This window comes from Mchenga conophoros, linkage group LG13, assembly GCF_057382185.1.
Source record: "Mchenga conophoros isolate Kocher_MC1m ecotype Shallow Benthic linkage group LG13, M_conophoros_male_GT1.1, whole genome shotgun sequence".
NCBI lineage: Eukaryota > Metazoa > Chordata > Actinopteri > Cichliformes > Cichlidae > Mchenga > Mchenga conophoros.
The window spans coordinates 8418044-8441766 of NC_140538.1; the positions used below are offsets into that span (position 1 = coordinate 8418044).

The 23723-nt window shown below is 41.3% G+C and overlaps 1 protein-coding gene and 1 long non-coding RNA gene across 3 annotated transcripts in view; one reads left to right on the forward strand and one right to left on the reverse strand.

Annotated features, from left to right (window-relative positions):
- Positions 1-1847: 1847 nt before the first annotated feature.
- Positions 1848-8171, reverse strand: LOC146560797 (uncharacterized). Its single transcript, XR_014894796.1, has 3 exons — positions 7949-8171; positions 6092-6385; positions 1848-3368 (listed from the first exon to the last, which is right to left on the reverse strand). It is a non-coding gene; the product is annotated as an uncharacterized LOC146560797 (long non-coding RNA).
- A 93-nt stretch (positions 8172-8264) lies between these two features.
- The window catches only part of meis1b (Meis homeobox 1 b), a 76995-nt gene continuing 61536 nt past the window's right edge, over positions 8265-23723 (forward strand). Inside the window, exons 1-7 of one of the 2 annotated variants that reach the window (XR_014894795.1) lie at positions 8265-8974; positions 10701-10921; positions 12004-12145; positions 12460-12510; positions 13076-13126; positions 14271-14414; positions 23310-23421. Coding sequence is in view for 1 of the 2 variants with exons in the window: in XM_085296263.1 (XP_085152389.1) it covers positions 8963-8974; positions 10701-10921; positions 12004-12145; positions 12460-12510; positions 13076-13126; positions 14271-14414; positions 23310-23421 (733 nt within the window). In the remaining variant the exon portion in view is untranslated. The remainder of the gene's footprint in view (positions 8975-10700; positions 10922-12003; positions 12146-12459; positions 12511-13075; positions 13127-14270; positions 14415-23309; positions 23422-23723) is intronic. The other variant, XM_085296263.1, reaches the window with a different exon arrangement.

Genomic DNA, 23723 nt, shown 5'->3' on the forward strand with positions numbered 1-23723 from the left:
CTCGATCACAGCTTTTTTTTTGTTTTGTTTTTTTAGGCTCAAACTGATTTCAAAACATTTTAAAATGTAGGAGTTGTGGTATTTTAAAATTATGCATGTCAGAGAAAACAGACATAAATGTTCAGTGACTAAAACATGTATTCCCAGCCGTAACTTCAGAAGATTTTTTTATTTGAGTTTGCTGAGGAGAAACCACATTTCTTTTTTCATTTGTTTAACCAATGTATCCACATGATACTCATGTACATTTCCATAGAAGTTATAAAACCAAGATGCTTTTGCAAACTCGAGTTCAGAGATTGACACTTAAACTACACTAAAATATGTCTGTACACAGCTATAGATATTTATCTTGTCTAATGTGTCTTCTTTTGTACCCATATGTGATCACTAATAGTAAATAAAAGTACAGGAAAAATGAGCTGCAGTGAGTGCAAATGAGTCTTTATATTAGCATATAAGTGTCAATGGACACTTGCAGATAAGTGTTTCAGTAGAAATCACTGTAACCCATTACATTCCTGGGAACAGTTTAACTGTCATAAAAAATAGTTTTAAAGAAAACCAAACATTGCACAGTAAAGATTAATGATTAATTCTCACCCGAGAGGTGATGCTATATGAGGCTTTTTAGAACGGAGGCTTTGTAATTCACAGGTTCTGTCTGCATTTAGAAACTCAAGGACAAAGCAAGAAAAGTGCGAGGGAAGAGTAATTATTGGAGGCAGGTGTGGTATAATGTGTCATAAACAAATGAGGAAAAAGAGAGTGACGGAACAAAGGGTACAAAGATAGAAATGCCAAACATTAGCGTGTGCCAAGTCATCTGTTGTTGTCTTTTGATGGTTATGACACATGTGATAATTAACAAAAGCTTAGTGGAAGGCATTTACAACAAATCACGCTACCTTGATTCTTTGACAGTTTTCATGTGGGTTTAGAAAAACTTTTCCCAGAAAACAAGTTTGTCTCATTCTTTGAAAAACCTTGGTGGATTTTCTCTTTTTAAATTGCCTCCATTTACTATGAAGCCACAGTTAGTGCACAGTAGAGCAAGCTTTCACCATATCGCTGACATTTGTTGTTATGAGATGAATTTATGCTTTGAAAGCTTCTTTATTAGGATCCTTAGGGTCATACAGTATACAAAGGATCTTAGATGAGAGCTGACCGCTGACCTCCTCTTGAACTTCAGTAGAGATAACTTTGTTTAGAAGAGATGGCAGTAGGTTCACTAGAAACCGCTGCAGTCAATCAGTATGTTTAGTAATCTGATTCGCTGCTGCAGGGATGAACGAGTGCCCTGCTGCTGAACTGGAGTGCACACGTCTGACCTGTTATGCCAAATATTTGCTCTACATTTCATCTCAACATTTTCCTAACAAATGTGAAATTATTTTGAAGTCCAAGTCATAACGATCATTGGCATATTGACAATATGTCTTGTAAGCTAGTGGCTCTCAAACTGTGGGGTGGGCCCTCTTTTGGGGGCAAAGGGCCACTGCAGGGTACTATTGATGACCTGGGGGAGTTATGGAGTAAAACACAGCTGAATGAATAGAACTTTTGTAAGGAAATTACAATGTATCTATATTTAACTAAAGTTAACAATTATGTTGCGTGGGGCATAAACTTTTTTCACTGTTGGAAAGGTGTTACGCCAGAACCTGAAGGCATCACAGTCTAATGAAATCCACACTTTTTTAAAAAACAAACTTGATATTTATATACAGCCTACTGTAAATTGATGTTGTATCTAGTTGTTGCATATGTCTCTCCATGTTTTATCTTAATTAAACTGTGATAAGGAAAACATCAAATGCTTTAAAATGTAAAGGATGACAAAATAAAATTCAAGATTTATTCATATTTATGTGATGTTGGTTTAAGTATTGTTCTGATTTCACATTTTTACATTATATATGAAAAGTTTTATATTGCCGTATTTTTTATTTTGCAATTGCAATAAAACAAAGTAAAGGGATCTCTCAGAATTAATTCTGAAACACTTTGCAAAACACTTTGTTAAGAAATGAATTGGTTTGCTATTAACTGGGTGGCCATGTCAAAGAGGTAAGTGGAAAGCTGCAGCTTTTATCACCTTCATTGACATACGATATGAGTACTTCACAGTGGTTTTGTGGTGAATGTTACAGCTGCATTTTGTAGTGACCATGTGTTTACTGCTGCCTGGGAGATAAAGAACAGCCACAAGCCAACACTGGCCGTGGTTAGGGTTTTTCTATTCTAGCAGCCACTGTGGCAAGAAACTGGCTATCATCTGGAGGAACGGCTGTACAAGAAAAGATTTTTAAAAAGTACAATTTGGCTGCAAAGCCTGAGAAAAACATCTGTATATTTGCTGTAATGCTGTTCAATACTGAACCCTATTTAGATTAAATTGATTACCCAACTGTTTCCTTTACCGTACACTGCATTTTATGCTATGGACACAATACTGTTTTATACAATTTAAAACAAAATATGTCAAGGGGACTGGAATTTCCCTTGATATGTGTATTATATGAATTAAATATCTCATAAAATGTACAAAAACAAACATGACTTCTAAAATTTCTGAAACGGTCCCTTTTAACCGATTTCCATATAAGAGTAAACTAGCTAGCAATCAACTTTAAAGATATCAAGCTCAGACTGAAGACTATATTTTGATTTTAAAAACACTTTATAGCTTCCTTATAGCTGATGTTGTCTGTTTCTCTACTGGGGTTTCCTGGTTTATTACCACTAGGCTATGCTGTGCTCCCAGGCCTCTCTCTGCTCCGGCCTAAACTCACACCCATCCAGAAAAAGATGAGTCTTCACACCTCTTCTGCAGCCTTGCCTCACTCCTCCCTTCCTATCACTCTGTTTCCCCCCCTCCTGGTTTTATAGCTTAGCTCCAACACCCAGCTTTTTCCACTCGCCCTCTTCTCATCGTCATCCTTCATTTCTCTGCTTTGCCGCTCTCCTTTCTTCTCACTTTCCCTCCCTCCCTCTCTTTCTCCCTCTCTTAGGTGCTGATCAATTCACAGTCTCCCTGGGAGGTGTGAGAAAAGCCCCCGCTCATCCTCACCCATCCACCCGCAGCCACCCTTACCCCTCCAACCCTGAATGGATCACCTTTCAGATCATTCATCCCTGGATTTTTTTTTTTTTTTTTTTGGGTTACAGGGAGTGGGGAGTTCAAGTGATGATGATGATGCCGATGATACTCTTTTCCTCCTGTTCTTCAGTTTCTCCTGTCCTCCTTTTTCACTTCATCATGTCTCTTCCTCTCTCTGCAAAAGTGTCTGCGACACCATTAGCACACCTGAAATAATAGTGCCGGTGACAAATGCTGCTGGAAGGGCTGGTTGAGAGAGACGCTGAGAGGGAAAGACAGAAAGAGGGAGAGAGTTAAGGAGGTGTGTCTGTGTGTGATAGAGCGGTGAGCTCTCTATCTGCCTGTGGTGTTAATTCAGATTCTGCAGCCCTTCAGAGTAAAAGTGGAGCTGCTGACCTGGTGACCAATGGCACAATGTGAAAATTGACGGGCAGCATTACAGGAACCTGTTCTCTCTGTGTTTGCGCACTTGAACGCACATGTTTAGAGGTTTATATGCCATATGTAACAGTGCATCTATTTTCACACACTTCTCACTGTATAGGAAAACAGCTGTTTATCACATTATGTATCCATAAGTGTTATGCAGTTTGAGTGTGAGATCCAAGGTGCTGTTGTGTCAGTTCTTGATCAGTCATTTGCAGTTGTTTATCATTAATCCACATGCTAATATTAATTATGCATTGCCATCAACGCAATTCATAGAGAAAGCAGTAGCAGTTCCCTTAGTGTTGAAATTTGATGAAGCTTTGAATATCTTTCTACATTTTGAAAATTAGAATCTTACACCTAGTAACATCTTGATGTAGACGGTTTATTAAAAAACACAGCTGAGTGATTTCTGCACAACATTTTATCTAAGGTTTGAATACTGAAAGTGTTGATTTGTTATGTTTAAGACTTTATTTGAAAAGTGTTTCTCTTAAAATGTTACCTGTGACACTTTGACAATAAATGAGCAGATCTGGTTCATGTAATATCAACATTTCTAATCCACCTTAAAATAAAACAACCACTCTATAATCAGTGACAACGCACCAAAATCCTTCTCACACCGTTATATATTTTATTAACATATTAAGTTATTCACATAAATAATGACAAGAAATATGACAAGTCACTTCTTTATAGAGTCAAACAATTTTATTCTGCCTTTAGTCCAACGTTTGGACCATAAAATGCTCACAGTGCAACAGAAGAACGCGTGAAATTTAATAGAGCCTTTACGCTGCGCGACTTTAGTATGTTATTTGAATGATCTGGTCAGGAATCTTCCCGTCCTTCTGCATCACATGTAATTTCCAACAACTCCGGTAGAAGGCGCAAATGATTAAGCATTAATGTGTGTGAGAGGCGAGAGCAGCTGAGATTAACATTTGGGCCAAAGCGCAGGATCCAGCAGGAGTGAATACTCCCTGAGCTGATTTCATGAAATTAATATTGCGAATCGTTTAAATACTGTGATCATACCAAAGTCAAGCTTATATCATTACCTAAGCCAAAGTATTTACCAAGATGTTTGGGCACCTTAATTATACTGCAAACATATTAGTGTCACTCTAGAAAGAAAAGCACCAAGCTTTCACATAAATCACAGCCCAAACACGCTTACAATGATTAAAACGAACTGTAGACCATATAAAAACAAATGCTGCACTTTCATATATGATCAGTATTTTATAAACGATGCTGGATAATGTGTGTATAATAAATTAGCCTTTTTATAATGAGTCATACCTGCATGTTACATCATATTATTTCTTGTTGCACTAACGTTTTAATCAGATATAAGCAAAATAAATGATTTACTTGTATAAAAAAATGAGTGCCCTTTTCTGACTGAATAGTTTCTAACTGGAGCTCACAGAACCTAATTGCGCCCTAATGTATCCTGTTGGGTTTTCTGACAGGCGTTAATAAACTAGTAGTTGCATAAAATTAGATAAACTGTGAAAACTTTGCAGCAGGTCTGTCTGTGTTCTGAAGCAGTGACACAAAGCAGAGAGGCTCAATGGCCTTTTTGCAGATCCCAACATGTTTAGGCGCAAAGCTGCGGAGCTGCAAAAAGTTTGACCTCAGTTTGACTCCGCAGGCTGCCAGTTGCTCCTTGTTTTTTCAAACAGCTACAGACAAGCAGTGATACAAGGGATCACCAAGAGCCAAGCCATGATTCATATCTCTGACCTGGAGGGGTTTCGTTTGTTATTTATTAGGCTAAGATTCAAATTAGTCATTTTTCTCTCTTTACATATTTACATAAAAAGCGAAAAATAATCGCGATTAACTTGACATAGTTTGGAATAAACACTTTGGATACTCCTTCTCTGCATTTTGAGTTTTAACCGAATTAAGTATAGCGTGTGTTTGTAGTGCATAAGGTGTGCAGTTTCTCTTTGTGTTCACTCTGCACGAGTCAAGACGCAGAGGCCGTCTAACAACGCTTTCATTTGTTTCCGCAGTCAAACATGCTGTCAATTTGCATTCAGTGGTTTGAAAGTAATACCTGCTGATTTTATTGAAACGACTCAAAGCATTATCGTCATCGCAAAGCGGATTAAACAGAAGTGACGGTATTTGCCCCCCTGCTCTCTTTCAGGATACCAAAATGCGCTGACCCTAACGAAGGAACAGCTCCGAGAGAGAAAGTGGAGCTCCAGTTTGCTTTTATGGATGCTAATTGACGTAGCTTAATTGCTTTATAATGCTATAGTTTTTTTTAAGTGAACAAGTGCTAATGTGACCCCCTTTCATGTTGATTTAACCTTACTTCTTCCCAATGACTCGCGAAAATTCCGTGTAGGTGAGCTGCATTATAATCTTTTGTATTCCAATAAATATAAATTTAGCTGAAAGCTGATTTTAACCGCAACATCCTCTTTAATTAGTAATAACTGAACGTGAATATTCATGTGGCATTCTTACAACTAATTATTTGCTTTGCCGTAAAATGAAGAAGAAAATGCGAAAATGAGAACTTCTACTCACCATTAAATAAATAAATCAGCAAAGTGGACGAAAACAAGTCAGCACAGTTTATTATTTGATCCCGTGTTCTGTGCGTAAAAGTCCGTGCCTTCTGGCTTCCCTGTGTCCGTGCCTCGAAGCCTCAGCGGCCAGACTGCGGGAGCCTTTGATAGTCATTTCATGCCTGTAAAACTGTCCCATCGGATCCTAACGCTCGGGTTTTACCACAGGAATCACCGCTGAATGTGTGAAGCCGCATTATCGTATTATGACACCGTTTCTGGCATCGGGGCAGATGATCGATGACTGGACGCACTGCACGGGGAAAAAAGAAGAGGGGTGAAAAAACTTAAAGCAGGCTGTCACAGACCAGCAACACCTTAACGCCTCATGAGCATAATCAGGAGATAAAATGGATCTTTTAGACACTCTCCATTTACGTGTGATGGGCTGAAAAATAAATGAAAAAGTTGTGTCGGTCATCGTCATGTGACAAAGAGTGACAAAATCTGCAAATATCCTTTTGTAACTTCAGGGGGAAAAAACTAATAGCTTATCTCTTAAAACTAATCATGTCCACCTTAATCCGTTTTTATTATATTTCTTCATATGCCACGGAATATCTCATTAATATTTATGTAGAAATAGGTAATCAAAGTTCATTTTTAATTAAAAAATATCAGCTAAATTAAATAAGATTTGTAGTTCTTCTCCTCCCGGTGAGGAATCATATATAATAAGATAAAATAGAAAATTCAAACAATTTGGTTAATTTATACCCAGACATTATTCAGTGGTATCATTACTTTTCTGAAATTCCTCAAGAATCCAAGTTCCCTTTCATATATTAAAGCTCATAAATATTTGACCAAACTTTTATAATCTCTGTACGGCAAATCGTGAAACTCAAGTGAACGCTTCATTATAAAAAAGACAAAAGTTAAATTAATAAGGATTCCGAGAGGAGAGACATTATCATATCTTAGGAGTAGTTCTGTTTGGTTAGGGAAAGTTAAGTGAAAGTGTAAGTGCGTTTAGAGGGACGTAATTAAGTTGGAGATGTGAAAATTTGTGTGTGTTTGGTAGGGGGGTAAATGGAAAGGTAGAGAGGAAAGGGGGTGTCTTGGTCAGATATTTTGAGTTTTGGCTAAATTGCGCACTGTATAAGCTGACAGAAGCGTAAAGTGTGTGTTATGTATCCGCGGCCGACGTTTTGTTTTGCACCTCCTCGCCAATGTGGCCTAAAACCGATCAATCAGCTCGGGATCGATCATGTGGGGAGCCAATAGGGGGCTCCCATCTCTTTGCCTCCCTGCCATTGGACAGCCCGGGCTGACTGGAGCGACCCATTCGGCACTACTGTGGGGGAGAAAAGTGGATAACGTTTACTGTTATTTAGACATAAAAGATGCTTTGACGACGACTTTAATGTTTTATATACTTATTTCAGTATCCCCTTTTCTCATGACGACTCTCATCAACATCCGGAGTAATTAAGCTGCTTTCGTTTGAAAAGCAACCAACTTTTAAAATAAGTATAAATGTTCCAAATGACGTGTTTAAAGTTGCTTTGTTGTTCTTTCTATTTAGACTGGACAATTTCTCCAAGGTTTTTATATGTTGTTTGCTTCTAGTCTTTCAGTAATAAAATCAAACACGGGAAGCAAATCGACTGCACAGAAGTCGAGCTGCAAGGCCGAAAACCTGCAAAACTGGATGTTTGGCTGCAGTGGATTTCATGCATAAAGAATGATGACAGCCTCTCAGAGGCTTCGGTTGACTGCAACATTACTGGGATGAGCTCGACTTATTTTATTCTACAGCTCATTTTCTTTCATTATAAAAAAATTATTAACTTACAGGCTCTTAATAACGTACCTGAGAACAGCTCACTTCAGAGTAGAAAGTTGGTTCAGTAACTCGTTTACAAACTATAAGAAGAGAAGTGGGTGCTGGACGTGTCAGTCCCGAATTCACGTGTTTTCCAGACTGCAGAATAAAGTCAGTTTGTGAGGATGAGACATGAAGTCGAAGTCATAGATGAATATTCTGTGTTTAGTGTTGTTCCAGCTCGCAGTGCGGCTGGCTGGCTGGGCTCACAGGGTCCTCCCACCCCCCCTCCTCTCCGCACGACTTGCTGCAGCCCGGTGCGTTGTGTAAGAGACGCGACCTGTTATGGCCACCACTACTTCCGGGTTTCGGCAGTCTGGTCCAGATCCTCCGCTCCTCCTCAGCTCAACACACACATCCATTGTACACAAACGGGCAGGCGGCTCACGCATACACACGCACTCACACACATGCAGACGCATACACGCGCACAGCATCGATCGTGGCTCCTTTAAGAAAGCCTAAGCCAGAATTATCACCCCACCTCCTCTTGATCTCCTCTAGACGCTTTTGCATAAGAAAATCAAGCCGGGAGCCGAGAGTGATCAAAGAAAACGAGGGGAGAGCTGCTTCATTTTTTAACTGTGATTGTGACCATTAACATTTAGGTGGTGCCGATCCCGTGGAGACGCACGTCGGACCATCATTCATCCGGTACTTTTGACAAGCCCTCGCGTTTTGACTGACAGGCGGAGTGGCAAAAAGCCATGAGAGTCGCCAGTTTTGTTTGAGGGGCTTTTTTATTTTCATCCTGGTTTTGGAAAAGGAGCCCGGTGCTGCTGCCCCGAGGATAGCCGAGGACCTATTTGCCGCGCCTGGGCTAAACTTGCACAGAAAGCGGGAGCTGGCTTCATCGTTCCGTGGAAAAAAAGAAAAGGCAAACGGGATTTTGGCTGAAACATCTTCTCATTTATTTGGATTTTCTTTCTTTATTTCGTCTCCACCCTGGCCGCAGAGGGGATTTACCTAAAGTGAAAGGACGATCAGGGAGTGAGGAGGGTTATGGCGCAACGGGTACGTAGGGCAATCCCCCCTAAAAAGTTTCTCCAAGTCTGCTGCGCTTGAATGCTATGCTGCGCTGTAACGTGGCTTAATGACACACATACCCACACGGACACACATTCGCGGCGAAAGTTTCTGTCGTCTTTCTGACACACGGAGGGACGGTTTCATGTTTGGCGTGTTTTTGGCCCGGTATTACGCACGGTCGCTCTCGTTTGTCCCACAAACCGGCCCAGTGAGAGACACTGGGAGCGTGATCATATCTCACATTGGCTGTGTTTTTTAGATTAGTTATGACAGGCCAGTTACTGGAAGCAAAATGGGGGAGGGCATGGAGGCAAAACAAATCTCTACTTTTCTCTGTTGACTGCTCCATCAAGCTTACTTATCGAGTATTTACGATCAAAATAAAAATTCCGTCGGTTGTTCGTCAATCGACGGCACGTCGTAGAATGTGTTTAAATATGCAAAAAATAAGCCTCGAGCAAGTAAGGCACTTTTTCCCTAATAACGAGGTGATGACAAACGCTCTGATTCGCACAATCCAGGGACTTCTTTTCTTTAGAGCAGCAGCTGAATCTTCACACGGATAATAAACAGCGTAAAAGCGGGGATGTTAGGGACACTGGACACATTTAGCTGCAGAATTTGGCACTGGGGCTACACCACGCTGGGGTTTGCACCTCTTTGCCTTTAGGCTCGACATGCTCAGCCTTAAGTGATAATGCATTTTACTCTTCCACCGGCACTTGTTTGTCACGTCTAAAAGAACGTCATTAATATTTCAAGCATATTTTCTTGTATATGAAAAAGCAAACCTCAAATAAGTTGCTTAATTTGACCTTTCTCAGGCCAGAAGCAACATTTCTGAGTAGTTACAAACCAAAACGTAAAGGCTGGGTGGTAAATTCACTCAAAAGCGACGCATGAAAAAAGTTTGAATATTCACCTTCGGTTAACAACATGAAAAACAGCACGTGACTTGTGTTGTTTAGTTTTGTTTGCACTAATCATAGCGTGCTTGATAAGTAAGAACATGCTGCACAGTTACGAGCCTTTAAAATGAGAAACGCCGCAATTAACAACTTTAAGACTTTTGTTGTTGTACACTGTGACAACACAGGACTCCGGGTTTATGGTGTTAAAGCCCAACAACCGCCTGGTTAATGGCGATAATAATAACCGAGCCGTGTTGCTACAGTTTTTGTACTCCCAGTAATTTCGAACATATTGAATAATTCATATGTGTTTTTCCTCCGGGCTTCAAGGGTCACTGGGAATGAGACGAGAACAAAAACTAGCTTGCACTTCAGAATTATCAGTGCAGTTTTCTTACTGGAGACAACTCAGTTTTAGACTCAAGTCTTTAAAACTTTCTCTGATTATAAAATCAAAAACACAGACGTGAATTTGTCTCTCTTTTGCTTTACATTTGTTTGTTTTTCTCCCCTCCTCAATTTTTAAGAACATTTATTTTTAAAAGGGCAGCTAAGCGTATGTGTACCTGAAAATTTTGGATTTTTTTTAAAAACACGTTCTTAATTTTGTAAAATTAATTAAATTATTTCTTCAGTTTGACCGAACTTTTTCTTAGAAGAAAAAAACAACAACACTACAAGTGTTACTTCGCCTGCTACTCACTTTTACACTTCGCTGTTTTTACACTAAAGTTTTAATCAGTCTAATATAGTCTTGTACGTCTATATTCACTGTTGACCCGGGTGTTTGTTGTGTGCAGTACGAAGACTTGCCCCACTACGGGATGGACGGTGTGGGCATCCCGACCACCATGTACGGAGACCCGCACGGCGCCCGGTCCATGCAGGCGGTTCACCTCAACCACGGTCCCCAGATGCACACTCACCAGTACCCGCACACCGCCCACACCAACACCATGCCTCCTAGTATGGGCTCCTCCGTTAACGACGCTCTCAAGAGAGATAAAGACGCTATATACGGGTAGGTGCACGCCTTCGTTCCGTGGGGAAACTCACTCTGTCGGGCAGGCGTGTATCCAGGCCTGGAGGGGCCAGCTGGGGTGGGCAAGTGGGTGCAAAATCAGCCTCGTACAAAAGAAAACACAGGCTCGATGCCAGGGACAGCAATCTGTCCCGGTGAAGAGTTTAAGACACACTGGAACCCAAACTGATGCAGAGGCGCTGGGGAGGAGAGAGGCTAAGCGGGCTTCTCCTGCTCTTTTATTTTTTGGCATAATTTGGAGTGTTGTACTTTTCAGTCCAGTCATGTCTGTTGCGTGTTTCTATTGGGTGAAAGATATAGCAATATCTTTTGTACTTGGAAGACTCGCCAATCTCCCGTTGTTCCAATTATTTTTTGACTTGAATATTTCTGAAACAAGCTCACCTATACGCAGAGCCTTTTCCACCCCCAAGTTTTCCCGCTTATATTCCATTTAAAGCTCTGCCGTTTATTATAAGTAAAAAAAGTGCAAATAAAAATAGATTCTGCTTTTTAACATTTTGAATTAATTGTATTAATTTGCAAAGCTTCAGCAAATAAAAAAAAACTGTTCAAAGAAAATCATTTATTAATTTACGTGAGTTTATTAAAATCTAAGAAGAGCGTTTTCAGGCCAGTTGCAGTTTTACCACCTTTTGCCACAGTGGCACAACTTCAGGTAGCGCGTTCACCTCCGCATTACCAGGCTGCACATATTTATTCTAAGGACTTGAGCAATAAATAATAAATGTGTGCACATTTAACCGTCGAGTTTTTTTTCCTTTCTTTTTCTTTGCCAAACAAACACACGCCTGTGATGCAAACGGAGACCTGTGCAAGAAATTGTTTGACAGACTCTAAAGCTTTTATGCTATTAGGCGCGCCTAGATTTAATCACAAAAGTCTGTCCGCTGTTTGAAGCCTTTCTCCGAGCCTCTGCATAATATAATAGCATGGGCTGCAGCAGCAGTCCCCATGGGTGAGTTGTTGAAGAGTACCATGGCTGGCTAAATCTAGCCTGGAGTAGTCTTGACCCCGGCGCTGTTCTCTCTGGTGACATTTGCTATTGTGTGTGTTCCCAGGCACCCCCTGTTCCCCTTGCTTGCACTGATTTTTGAGAAATGTGAATTAGCGACTTGCACCCCCAGAGAGCCCGGGGTGGCGGGAGGAGACGTTTGTTCATCGGAATCTTTCAATGAAGACATAGCAGTGTTTGCAAAACAGGTCAGGAAACTTTGACTCTTCTTAATCTGCATGCTCGAGCAGCGTGAGCTCTCACCTGACAGTCCGAAATGTGCAATTCTGGCTTTTGTGCTTACACTTAATTCTGCACTGAAATGAATTAAAGAGACATCTACCATTCAAATTAACGCGATTTTTACAATGTTCTAATTTCATATTGTGCACTGTCTTTGCGAAGAAGTAACTAGTGTTCCGTTTAATGCGTGTATGTGAATTTAATATTACATTATATGTTAAAAATATCAGTGTGACGTTTTCTATTCATATATTTTATAAAGAAATGTTTTGGGTTTTAGATTCGGGCAGAAAAACCTTTATTTTCATCGAATCCAGAATTGGATAATCTGGTAAGCTCTATATTTTATTATTGCACAAATGACATTTTCTGCATTTTCGTACTGCATTTTTGAATATGCCAGCTGTTGTTTGGATGTGGCGGGCTTTTCATCTGTGTCAGGCAGCCACGTGGTGCTGAAAAGTTAAAGCAGGATTGCAGCTGATATCCCTTTTTTTGGGCTGTTTGATATCATGATGGCCCCCGGTTGTATCTGCAGATGAAGGGCTGCTGTCAGACAGCTGTCACACACCTTTGAACCCTGCCTGGAAACTTATTCTATTCAGTCTTTCCACTTTGTTCAGTTTGATACTTTAAATGTAATGTTAGAGTAACGCTTCCCCTCGACTAGTTGGTGACTAATAGATCTCTGACTCTGAGGCTTATTGCAGCTTCAGTCTGTACTGTACGCCTGCTCTCCATATTGCAATAACATCCAAGTTTAATATCAGTTCCACATAAAATCCATTCACATGAATATTTTCCTCATCTACAGTTACTTGTATTGAGAAAAACGCGTCTGTTTAATATCAAGAGATGTGAACAGCTCATTTTTTATTGTTATTTTAATTTTTCAGATGATTCAAGCCATTCAAGTTTTACGATTTCATCTTCTGGAGCTGGAGAAGGTAATATTCTCTCGCCATTTCTGTCCACTGTGCCACTTCAGACCTATGGGCTGTATTTGCATAAATGTATTTTTGCTAGTCGGTTATAATTAGCGTCAAAATCAATCATGGGGCCATTTCTCTTCCGCGTTTAATCACGACGCAAGCTGTTACAACTGGAACAGATATCTCTGTGCCCAGTCTCTCCCATGTTTTAATGAAGTTTAATGCTGGCAGAAATTGCGTGCAAGGTGAAACATATAGGCGAATTTTGCGGGTTTAAAAAAAATGATTCTTTGTGGAGGGCAAAAGGCCCCAGGCAACCATCTGTGGATAGAGGCAGTAGTGGGTGTAAAACTCTGATTTGTCTTCGTTTCAGATGGACTGCGATAGCCTCTAAAGCCAACTTTAGCCTAAACGTTGACATTCTCAAACATAATCAAAACTGTTAAAAAGTTTTCGTTTTTAAACTTATCTCCGTGCATGCACTTCTTTCCCTACAGATCTTGCTTCTCTACGGAAAGCTATATATTCTGTACATATAAACTCAGTAGCCTAAATAAAGTTTGAAGTAGCATTTTTTGCGCATGCGTTTATCCTTTTTCTGTTTGTTTCTCAAGCAGTCGGATGCGTCACATTGGCAGTGATAATATAATAAGTTGATGAAATTAAACAGTTTACCTTAAATGTCAGTCAAGCGGGTCACCCTCCTCTAATGGCCACAACCCAGGGCACTGATGATGAATTTAACACGGGTGTTGAGTGCGTTGTAGCCTCAGAGCCCTCTTGTCACTGTCAATTTTCGACGATATCTCTATTTTGAGAGGAGAAAAAAAATGAAGTTGACTATTCCATGCAGGACAGTCCACTGCCACAAAAGGCGCGGGAACCTTACCCTGAATCCAAAGTGATCTTTCAGTTTTTACAGACGAAAGAAAATTAACAATAAGTTAATATAAACCCGTAAACATAAGTTTAAAAGAAAGTTTATATATACGTCTATAACGTTTAAATACAGATTCACAAATGTAATTTTTAGCTGTGTCAAAATGCACAAAAAGTCTTCGGGGCACTTTTGCGCTTCGAATCGGTGTCGTGGTTGCGCATGGCACTGTCGTGTAGTTTGGGTGAGTGTGTAACACCTCTGCCTTCTTTCTCCCTTTAGGTGCACGAGCTGTGTGATAATTTCTGTCACCGGTACATCAGCTGCTTGAAAGGCAAGATGCCCATCGACTTGGTCATAGACGACAGGGAGGGCGGTTCCAAATCAGACAGCGAGGAAATCACGAGATCGGTGGCCCTTGATCAGGTACATCTCTCCATCTGCGCGTGTGTGTGTGCGTGTGTGTGCGCACGCGCGCGTTCTCCCTGCTGGCCATTTAGCTATTCTGGGTCACTACTGTGCTGCGCTGCTATTTGCATATGATTAAAGACGGTTTCCATTCCATCCTTCGGAATGAAAAAAGAAAAGAAAAATCGGAATAATGTTGCTATTATTGGCCCATTAAGACTTGAACCCGGAACCGACCTGGGAAGATTAGCTTGAAAAAGCATCGCCATAAACTTGACCTGTTCCATGTCGATTTTAATTTAGTTCCTCTCTCCATTTCTCCCGCTCTTCTCTCTTTCTCTTTTTGAACCTAAAGCCTTATCAGCTCCTCTCTGTTTTGCAGCCCAGAAGAGAGCAGCAGCAGCATGGGCTGCACACTGTGGTTTAGATGCCTTGGTTTCTCCACTGTAGCTAGAGTTCACGGTTCATTTCGCGTCTTGTCAGTATTTTTCCTTAGACATGAGTGCACACTGCTTATCGAGACCCCTCCTCTCCCCCTCTTTTGTTTCGCTCAGAGCGCACAGATTCAGCGCCAATAAGACGGTTTATTTTCGAAAGCTATAGAAGCAGGGGGCATTAAAGGTAGATTAAGAAGTGTTTCCTTTTGTGCAGATATCAGAGATAACCACAGCCTTCATTATGTGCTTCACTGACTGTTTGCACTCCGGGGACATTGTAGTGTGCGCACAGGCATGACCCTAATGGTCCTTACACTGCCGTTAAATAATGATAACAGCAACCGATCATTATAACTATGCAAATCTGGACTTGCGGCCATTAATAGCTCACGCCCTGTATGCAGGAAAGCGGGCTGCATGCACGTTTCGCTAAGTTATACCAGAGTTTTAAGAAATTACTTCGGAGTGTGGCGGCAATAACCTATAGACAGCGCGGGGGAGGGGGAATCAAGTGTCCAAATTAAAGGGATTAGTTGGATAGTCCGACATAAAAAGTAATGAAGCGATTAGGCTAAATAATTTAAATCCGCGGACTTCCATATGGTTGAGTGGCTGGTCTCAGAAGAGAGAGACAGCCAGCGGCTTTTATGTTCTGTGCTGAATGGGAGGACTGGGAGCCGATTGGGGCCCAACTGGGAAGAGCCTCACTCTGCTGCGCATGCACTACTCCATCCCTGGCCCTTATGTCTGATTATGGAAATGAGAAAGATCACCCAGAAGATAATACTTCATTTAATCCAGGAACAGAATTAAATAACACAGACACCACTTGTGCTTTTAAGTGTCTCTTTAAACAGCCTGTTGTATTCTCTCAGGGATTCAGTTGTCAAATTTTTTATAGATAGGTCAGAACATGGAATGAAGCCTTATGGTATATAGATATTGAAATAGTGTGTTAAAACCCTTGGGATTCTAGGTATATGAAGAAAATGATGTTGTGCTTGCGGCACTGATGCAGATCTTTAATTGACTGTAAGATGAAGACGTGGCCTATTTTAATATAATGACGGTTGCCTACATATAGCCAATTCAGGCCAAAACCATACAAGCTTATGTTTACACTGAAAGAATCGTAAAAAATGACCTACAGGCACAGTTTGTATTAAAACACAGAGCAAACTTTTTTGACAGATTTGTAATACTGAGGGATGGGCTGATGTTCTGGTAGGATGGCCTAATGTGGAGACTGTCCACAAGAGCAGTCTGTGTGTAAATGAGCATATCCAAACAGGCAGAGGGTGCATGCCTCTCACCGCTGAATACTTACATTGTCAATCCAATGGCACTGCACTTCATGACTTACTTGTGGCAGAATATATATTTTTTTAAATTTTTTATGGGCTATTTTTGTGTGGCATCTTATCTGCAGTTGTTAGGTGGTGACATCCTTAACGGATTTGCATTGTGTGTGCATTATCTCTTTCCATATGTATTTTTAATATATGCCCTCGGGCATAAAGTTGAAGTGGACTGGAAAAAAATGCTGAGAATTTGCACAAAAGAACAATGTTAACAAGATGGAGAAAGCAGGCTCATTTATTCATAAACCAATTTATTCCAGTGAGGCGACTGTAGCAGAGGAAAAAAATGTCAGAGGAAAAAACTACTTTGAATTTATTAAACTCAACAATTCAACAACGCTGACTTTCTTGCTGCATTATGTACCCTTGCGTCATAACAGTGATTTTTCTGAATATTCTTTACATGTCTTTACATTTTTTTTTCCTTTTTTTGTTTTCCTGCCTATGTGAGGAAATATGAAAGGACACCGAGCGCCTCTTTCAAAAGAAAGCAGAGCATAGCTGAGAGGTGAAAAAGTCAGAGGCTCTGCACTGGCTTGTGAATGCAGCCCAGCCAGTTTGGGCATACCCTCCTATGTTTGTGTGTGTCTTTCGGTGTGGGTGTGTGTGCGCAGGCACACGCTCTGTGCGTGTATATATATATGTGTGTATTTGTGCGTGTGCTGCTGTGTGCGCACGCGTGTGTGTGTGTGTGTTCAGACTGGCTTGATAAATGCAGCACCCCCCTCAGGTGCTATGTGAGTGGAGTGACTGGTTAGCACCAGTTGGACTTTCTTAACTCTTTCCTTGCTGGTCTCTGGAGAGCTTTCCACCACATTCACGTTGATTTCCTCCCTTTGAGCTGAATGTTTTTGCCCCATTAGATCTACTTTGAGCTAATCAGTATGCAGACATAAAAAACACAAGAAGTTAATTTCGTGCAGGCCTTTAATGTGATCGCGAATATTGCCGCGTCTGTCTCAATCTTCTTCTTGCTGTGAAAATATGGCAAGAGTTACTCTGCTGATTGTGTCCCTATTTGCCTGGCACACACATTCACCTCAGTCTAAAGAAGTGGGGAGGTATTTCTGCGCTGCTGTACGTCATTTACACATTTGCCTTTAATTGCACAGAGCGTATGGGGAGGGGTGTAGCAATTTGCTAATGAACTCTGAGGGCCCAGGCTTTCTGCTGTAGAGGACAACAGTACTAATAGTGATGAGGACTCACTACAAATCTCAAGAGCTCCTCTACTTGATTGAGCTATGCAGGCTGAAGTGGGACTGGAAATAATTGAAATTTCCTTTTAAAAATATTTACTGCCTGACTTTTTCTTTGATTATGAATGCTGAGTCTTTTCCTGAGAAGTTGAAATAATGTGAAAATAAGGTGAAATTGGCTGCAATCTTAAATAACATCTACAGTATACATTAGGGACCCGTTGCTGTTGTGCTTCTAACCTGCACAATCTTTTCTAAACAAACCCGGCTTGTTTGAGCTTTGTGTTGTGGTCACTGTGTAAGAATTTGCTCCTGATAGCGCTATCGCGGTATCTTTTTCCCAACAATTGGCACTGTTATGCCATACAAGTACGGGTTTCCAGGTCAGTGAGACCCAGCAGTGTTGGTTTAGGTAACTCTGGCGGTCAAAGAGTGACCCCTGCTCCCTCCCCACTCCTAGCTCAATGGAAACCATGACTGCCAGGGTCAGCCACTATTTTCCTAATCAGTACACCGCTATCGCTAATCTATCCGCTTCTCGTTGAAGTATGGATCGAGTTTCACCCGACTTAACAGGCGCACACACTCGCTCTGTTTTTTTCATCCCCCTCTCTCTCCTACAGTGGCACACTGCTGTTCTTAATACAAACTTTTGAATCATTGTAGTGATTGTTGGTAATAGCAGCTTTTGTAGTTGAATAGAAGAGAGGTTTGACCCCCACTCACCCCTTCTCTCCTCTACTCCCCCTTTGCCTAAACTCCCCCTTTTCTTCCATTCGGTAGTGAATGCAGGGCGGCTGTTGGGGATTCAACAAGTGATACAAAGAGGTGACCACGTGACTTGTGTGTTTCTTAGCCTCTTTATAATTGTGGTGGAATAGCAAGTAGGGGTGATTATGATTGAGCAACTCAAGACTGAAGTAACTTCAAAGAACTAGAATGTCAGGAGCCTCTCTCATGCCTTCATAATTTTTTTCACACATCTAAAGTGCATATGTTTGTTTTTTTTGGTGTTATGGCCTTTTTTTGTTAAAGTTGATTTATGAGTTGTTTTTAAAACTAGTGCTTAGTGCGGCCTCACTGTGTCACAGACACACTATGATAGTCAGAATTTCCCAGTTACAAATAAAGTTTTTGGTTTGTGTCTGCTGTTACTTATGATGGGCGGCCATGTCTGTCCCTGAGGCCTGCTGTGGTTTCTTTGGCTAAGTAAACAATAACCTGGCTTAACACATGTGTACTTAGCTAATGGAAAGTTCCTCTCCCCCTTAACCCCCTGCAAGCCTCTGACAATGGCCACCATCACAAACAACCCGTCTCCAAGGAATCCACCGAGAACATCCCAGCGCAGTGGCTCCAAGTCAGGCTAGGCTAACGAAGAAACCACAGCAAAACGTGTCGTTAACTAATAATGCCCACCTTTCCATTGCTTTGTTTGGGGTTCGATGGCGTGGAGAGGGGAAAGCACTTGAGCTAATGTTTTTGTTTGGATTTCAGCTCATAGAGGGTAACCAAGGAGTCTATAGTAAGAGCTGCAGTAGAAGAGGCCACAGAGGAAGGGAAATCAGTTTGTCAGTTTCCACGAGTGTCATCTAAATGGACTTTGAAAGCTCTGGTAATTATCTTAAACATGTAATTATCTTTGGTTGTCTCTATGAGGTTAACCCACCGGTTTTAAAAAGCCGTTTGAAGAGTACCTGACGGCTATTGAGTGTAGCATACTTTACTTACTCAAGAGACCAAATCCAGTTTTCTCCCTCACCCCCTTTAGCAATTATAAGGTTATTTCTTCTTTCTTTGTCTATTGTGAAGAGTTAGGGAGGAAGGGGGAGTGTTGAACAGAATGGGAGGGAGTGAGGGGTCTTTTCTCTCTACACCCCCCACTTTTTTTTTTTCCACACGCATACCATTATCAGCCCCTCTTTTCATTTTGGAAGCAGTAATATTGCAACAAGGGGAGGAGAGGGGTGGAGAGAGCACAGAAAACCGAAGTAGTCGGGCAAGCACTTGCCTGGCAGGTTATCAGAGAGGCAGGTCCTGCTTTATCTAGTTACAGTGAAAAGCAAAGTAAACAAGAGTTTACAATAGCTGGCCTTTCAGCCCCTTTCACTTACAGCTTTCCCACCAGCATTCAGCTGAGTGGCAGAATGTGTCTGGAGTTATTGCATGCCATCTTGCTGCTGCAACACATGGCATTCTCGCCGGTTTCAACTTGAGAAAGCAGTGCTGTTGCAAAGGTCAAAAATGGTGTTAAAGAAAACTACCACAGAGAGTAGATGCACCAAAGAATTCTGGGGGATGGAGTAGCTCAACTGTCATCTTTGATTCAGATGTACCACCAGTGAAGAGTGTATGTGTGGGGGGTTATTTGGATATTTATGTCTGTGCCTGTAAGTATGCACATATGATTATTTCCGCACGCTCACTGGCACAGAGTGAAAAGTAAATATCCATATCATCACAAAAGATATTTCAGAGTGAAGAAAGGGAGAAGCGTAGGTGGGGGGGCAAAGCACAACAACCTTAACCGTTTTCTTTATTATTGCAAATGAATTGGCAAGGCAACATTTCTTGCATGAGTGCTTGTATGATATGGGGCCTGGCACAGCCAGAAAGGGAAGCCCCTCTTGCATCTAAGACACGGCACAATGAGAATGCATTGGATTGGAATGCCTCACCGATCATAGTGGAATCAGAATTTCCAGCAAGGAAAATCTTTTCATGGCGAATTAGGGTGGTGTAGGGAAGAAAAATGGTAATGAAAAAAAAAGGTATGCATGGCTCAAAAACAGGGTTCCCACAGCTTGGCGGCACCGATTTAAGAACTTTACCTAAAGATAGGCAGAATAGAATGTGGAAAATTGAATTTACTAAACAATTAAGCATTGAATTAATGTGCATCCTGCACAGGAGACGGTGGGTAAAGGGAAGAGTTAAAGAGAGGGGAACGGAGAGGTAGTGAGAGACTATGGCGGCTCATTAAGGGACAGAATAAATCAAGCGTGCTGCTATGTGTGCAGAAGGACAAGTTTCTCCTTCTTTCCACTACCTCAAGCTTTCTATTTATGCATCTATTCATCTTGAAAATTTACATACCCCATATTTTGAAGGTGAAGATCTTTATTGTGTGCCGTAGTCTTGCTGGCACAGGGTGTGTATTGTTTTGTTTCCCTGTGTCTTGCGGTCAAGGTGTGTGCTTTTGTTAAATAGAGGCTGTGGGTATGGCAGCGATGTGATGTGTTTGTATAAGGTAAATGAAAAGCGTGTTTGTGGGTGTGTGTGTGTGTGTGTGTGTGCACACAAACCAAGTGATCAAAAAAAATTTACTTGTGACTGGGTGTGTGTGCAAATGCACTGCATGACCTGTGCGCACTGCTACGAGTGTTTGTTGGTTGTGTGTTTTCAGCCGTGTGTGCAATAATTGTGTGTTAGATCAGTGCTAAGCCCTTTCCATCCAAGCGCGGCCTGCGATTATAAATAAACTCCTCATCCCCGCGGAGATGCCACCAGGTCCTGTCTCAGCCCCGCCCCGTTTCCCGTGGGGCCTCAGTGGCCACCTCCCAGCAGGCAAAGCGCTCTTTTGTTCAATTACAGCTAATGCAGTAGTTTGCCATTTCCGCCTCCACTTTCTAATTATATTTTCAAATGGAATTTGTTATAGAATTAACAAAAAAAGAACATTGGGGGGGGGGGGGAATATCCTTTTTGCAAGCTGAGGCTCTTGGGTTTTTAATACTTGCTGTTCGACATCCCTGGGGTACTGTACTATTCTTTTTCATTGCGCTCTGAATAAACAAGTTCTGCTCATATTTTAAATGCTTCACTTTTGAAAAAAAATGGCAAAAGCCGGAGTTAAGTTTTTTCTCGCTGAGCATGTGGTCTGGATTACCTCACTTCTGATGTTCTCTGGAGTTAACTTGGTCATGCACGGGTGTTTCATTTTTCAATGTTCTACGGTCGGCAAAAAAGAATTTGTAAGAGGTGGAGAAGGGATCTTTTTGGTATCTTATCCCTGTTAAAATCAGCGTTTATCTAACCAGTCGCCATCCTAGTCATGCCTTTGTGCAGTGACTCCCCTCTTTATTGCAAAGCCTCAAAGCCTAATTTGGAAAACAACAATTATATTGTCCATGTAAGCACTGGAATATAATTTCATAGCCCAGGAACATCAAAAGAGCTCTAACAGACCCCAAATGTGTTGAATTTGCTGACTTTTCTTTTCTTTTCTGTTATTCTATTCCTTCTATATTTTGTTTAAAACAAACCTGAGTCATGAATTAGTGTCTGCCTTTTTATAATGCTAAACTCAACTTGAAACCCTCTTGCTGCGGCAGAGCCAATTGTAGTGTCCCAATTGAAACCAGTTGTTCCCCAGTGTGCTCCTCTCGTCTCCTTCCTTGCTTCCTCCGTGTGGGTTTCTATCAGTCATTTCGTCGCAAAGCCCTAAAAGCGTGATGCAAACACCACATTGCCCCTTGATATCTCCTTCATTTGATTTCACCGAGCAAAGATAGGCTCATGCAGGCGGTAGAGGAGGCTCGATAAGTGTTTGTCTGCGTGTGTTTTGTTTGTTGCGTTGTTTTTTTGTGATAGCAAACTGTGTGTGATAACACATTAGATTCCATTTCCTTCTATTCTGAAGTCTCTTTCTCTCCTGTCCTCAGCGCTAATGTTGCTTTTCAGAGGCACTCAGAGATAAGAAGTAACATCTGGTTTAGTTTCAATAGTATGCAGCAGCTTTGTATGGGGCAGGGTGAGATTTCTGTGTTTTCTTTGCAGGCTGTATGCAGAGTGTATGTCTGTTTGTAAGCATCGGACCTGTATATATGGGAGAAAACTTGACTCCTCTATTTTTTGTCTGCCTGCATCTGTGGACAATATTGTGTGTGTGTGTGTGTGTGTGTGTGTGTGTGTGTGTGTGTGTGTGTGTGTGTGTGTGTGTGTGTGTGTGTGTGAGACTTCGGTTTTTACTTCTTTCTGGGCCATTAGCTCTCTACCATCCAGTGTGCAGCTGACACTCATCTGGCCTAAGACACACGCACAAATAACTATATATAAATAAAACCCTGTCTCCTGAGTCTCTCTGTCTAGTCAGCTGCTTGTGTTTTGATGACACAAACTAGTAAGAGTAAAATGAATCTTAGTCTGCTGTCAGTCAAGTTTATCTATTTAAAAAAAAAAACTTATAGAAAAAGGAATGCGTTTTTATACTTTTGCGTTGCTTAGACTTTTTCATTTCTTTAAAATCAGCCTTAGTTTGGTTTGTCATGCAATACTTTTGTTTCTATTTTTTTTTTTTTGCTCAACTGTGGGAAACTTTAGCTTATTTGATTATGTCCCAGTCTTGGCTCTGCTGCCTCAGATGAAGTTTAATTCAACATTAGTGGGACTGGTCATCCATTTTTCCCCCCTTTCCCTTTTGGACAAAAGGGAGGAATTATACTTATGTAGCAATACTTTGAGTTATTTACCTCGCGCTCTCTCTCTCCCTCTTTCTCCACTCTGCTCGGATGACATCACTCCCTGGCGCTTGCTGAAGCCTATCTTAAGTTGTAGCTGTTTTGTATTTTCATCTGCTAGTGGTTTGAGCCAAATGGAGGCAGCCGCAGATTGCATGCCTCAGAAAGCTGGGAACTAATACAACATGTTCACTTTCTATTTGTCTGAGCTTTTCTCTTTATCAAGCCCCAATAATCCTTATTCCATAAGACTGTTGCAGGGCCTCACACACACTGGATGACTGGGCTGAGAGTTGGCAGAGATTGATTTCATTTGAGTTTGACTGGCTCTCTTGAATGTAATGGACATTACATCTAGACCAGAGCTTTCAAAAGATGATAATGAAATTTTAAATCAGTGAAAGTTGAGTATTCGATTAGCTGATTAACCTTTCGATTTTGTCTCTCCTTTTCTCAGACGTCCTGGAACAGAGATCACGATGACACGGCGTCCACGCGCTCTGGAGGCACGCCGGGACCATCCAGCGGGGGACACACATCGCACAGTGGTGACAACAGCAGCGAACAAGGTAAGAGATCATGTGACAGAGGACAGGGGCACCGTTTATGTGTTGACCAAGATGCAGAGTATATTATACGACATCCGTCAGAGAAAACTTTATTATGTGTGAGGACGAAGTGAGAGAGGCTGATTCAGAGTATTTGGAAAGGGGATTGGTTTTTGCAACAGAACTCACAGAGGGGTCAGAGGTCACGGTCAAGTATGTGAAAGCTCCTCTGGGATCTAGTAGGGACTTTTCATTTTGCATAGGAACACATAAACAGTGTAGACATATTTTGGTAGATAGTCTTTACCTGAGTGCAGCAACTT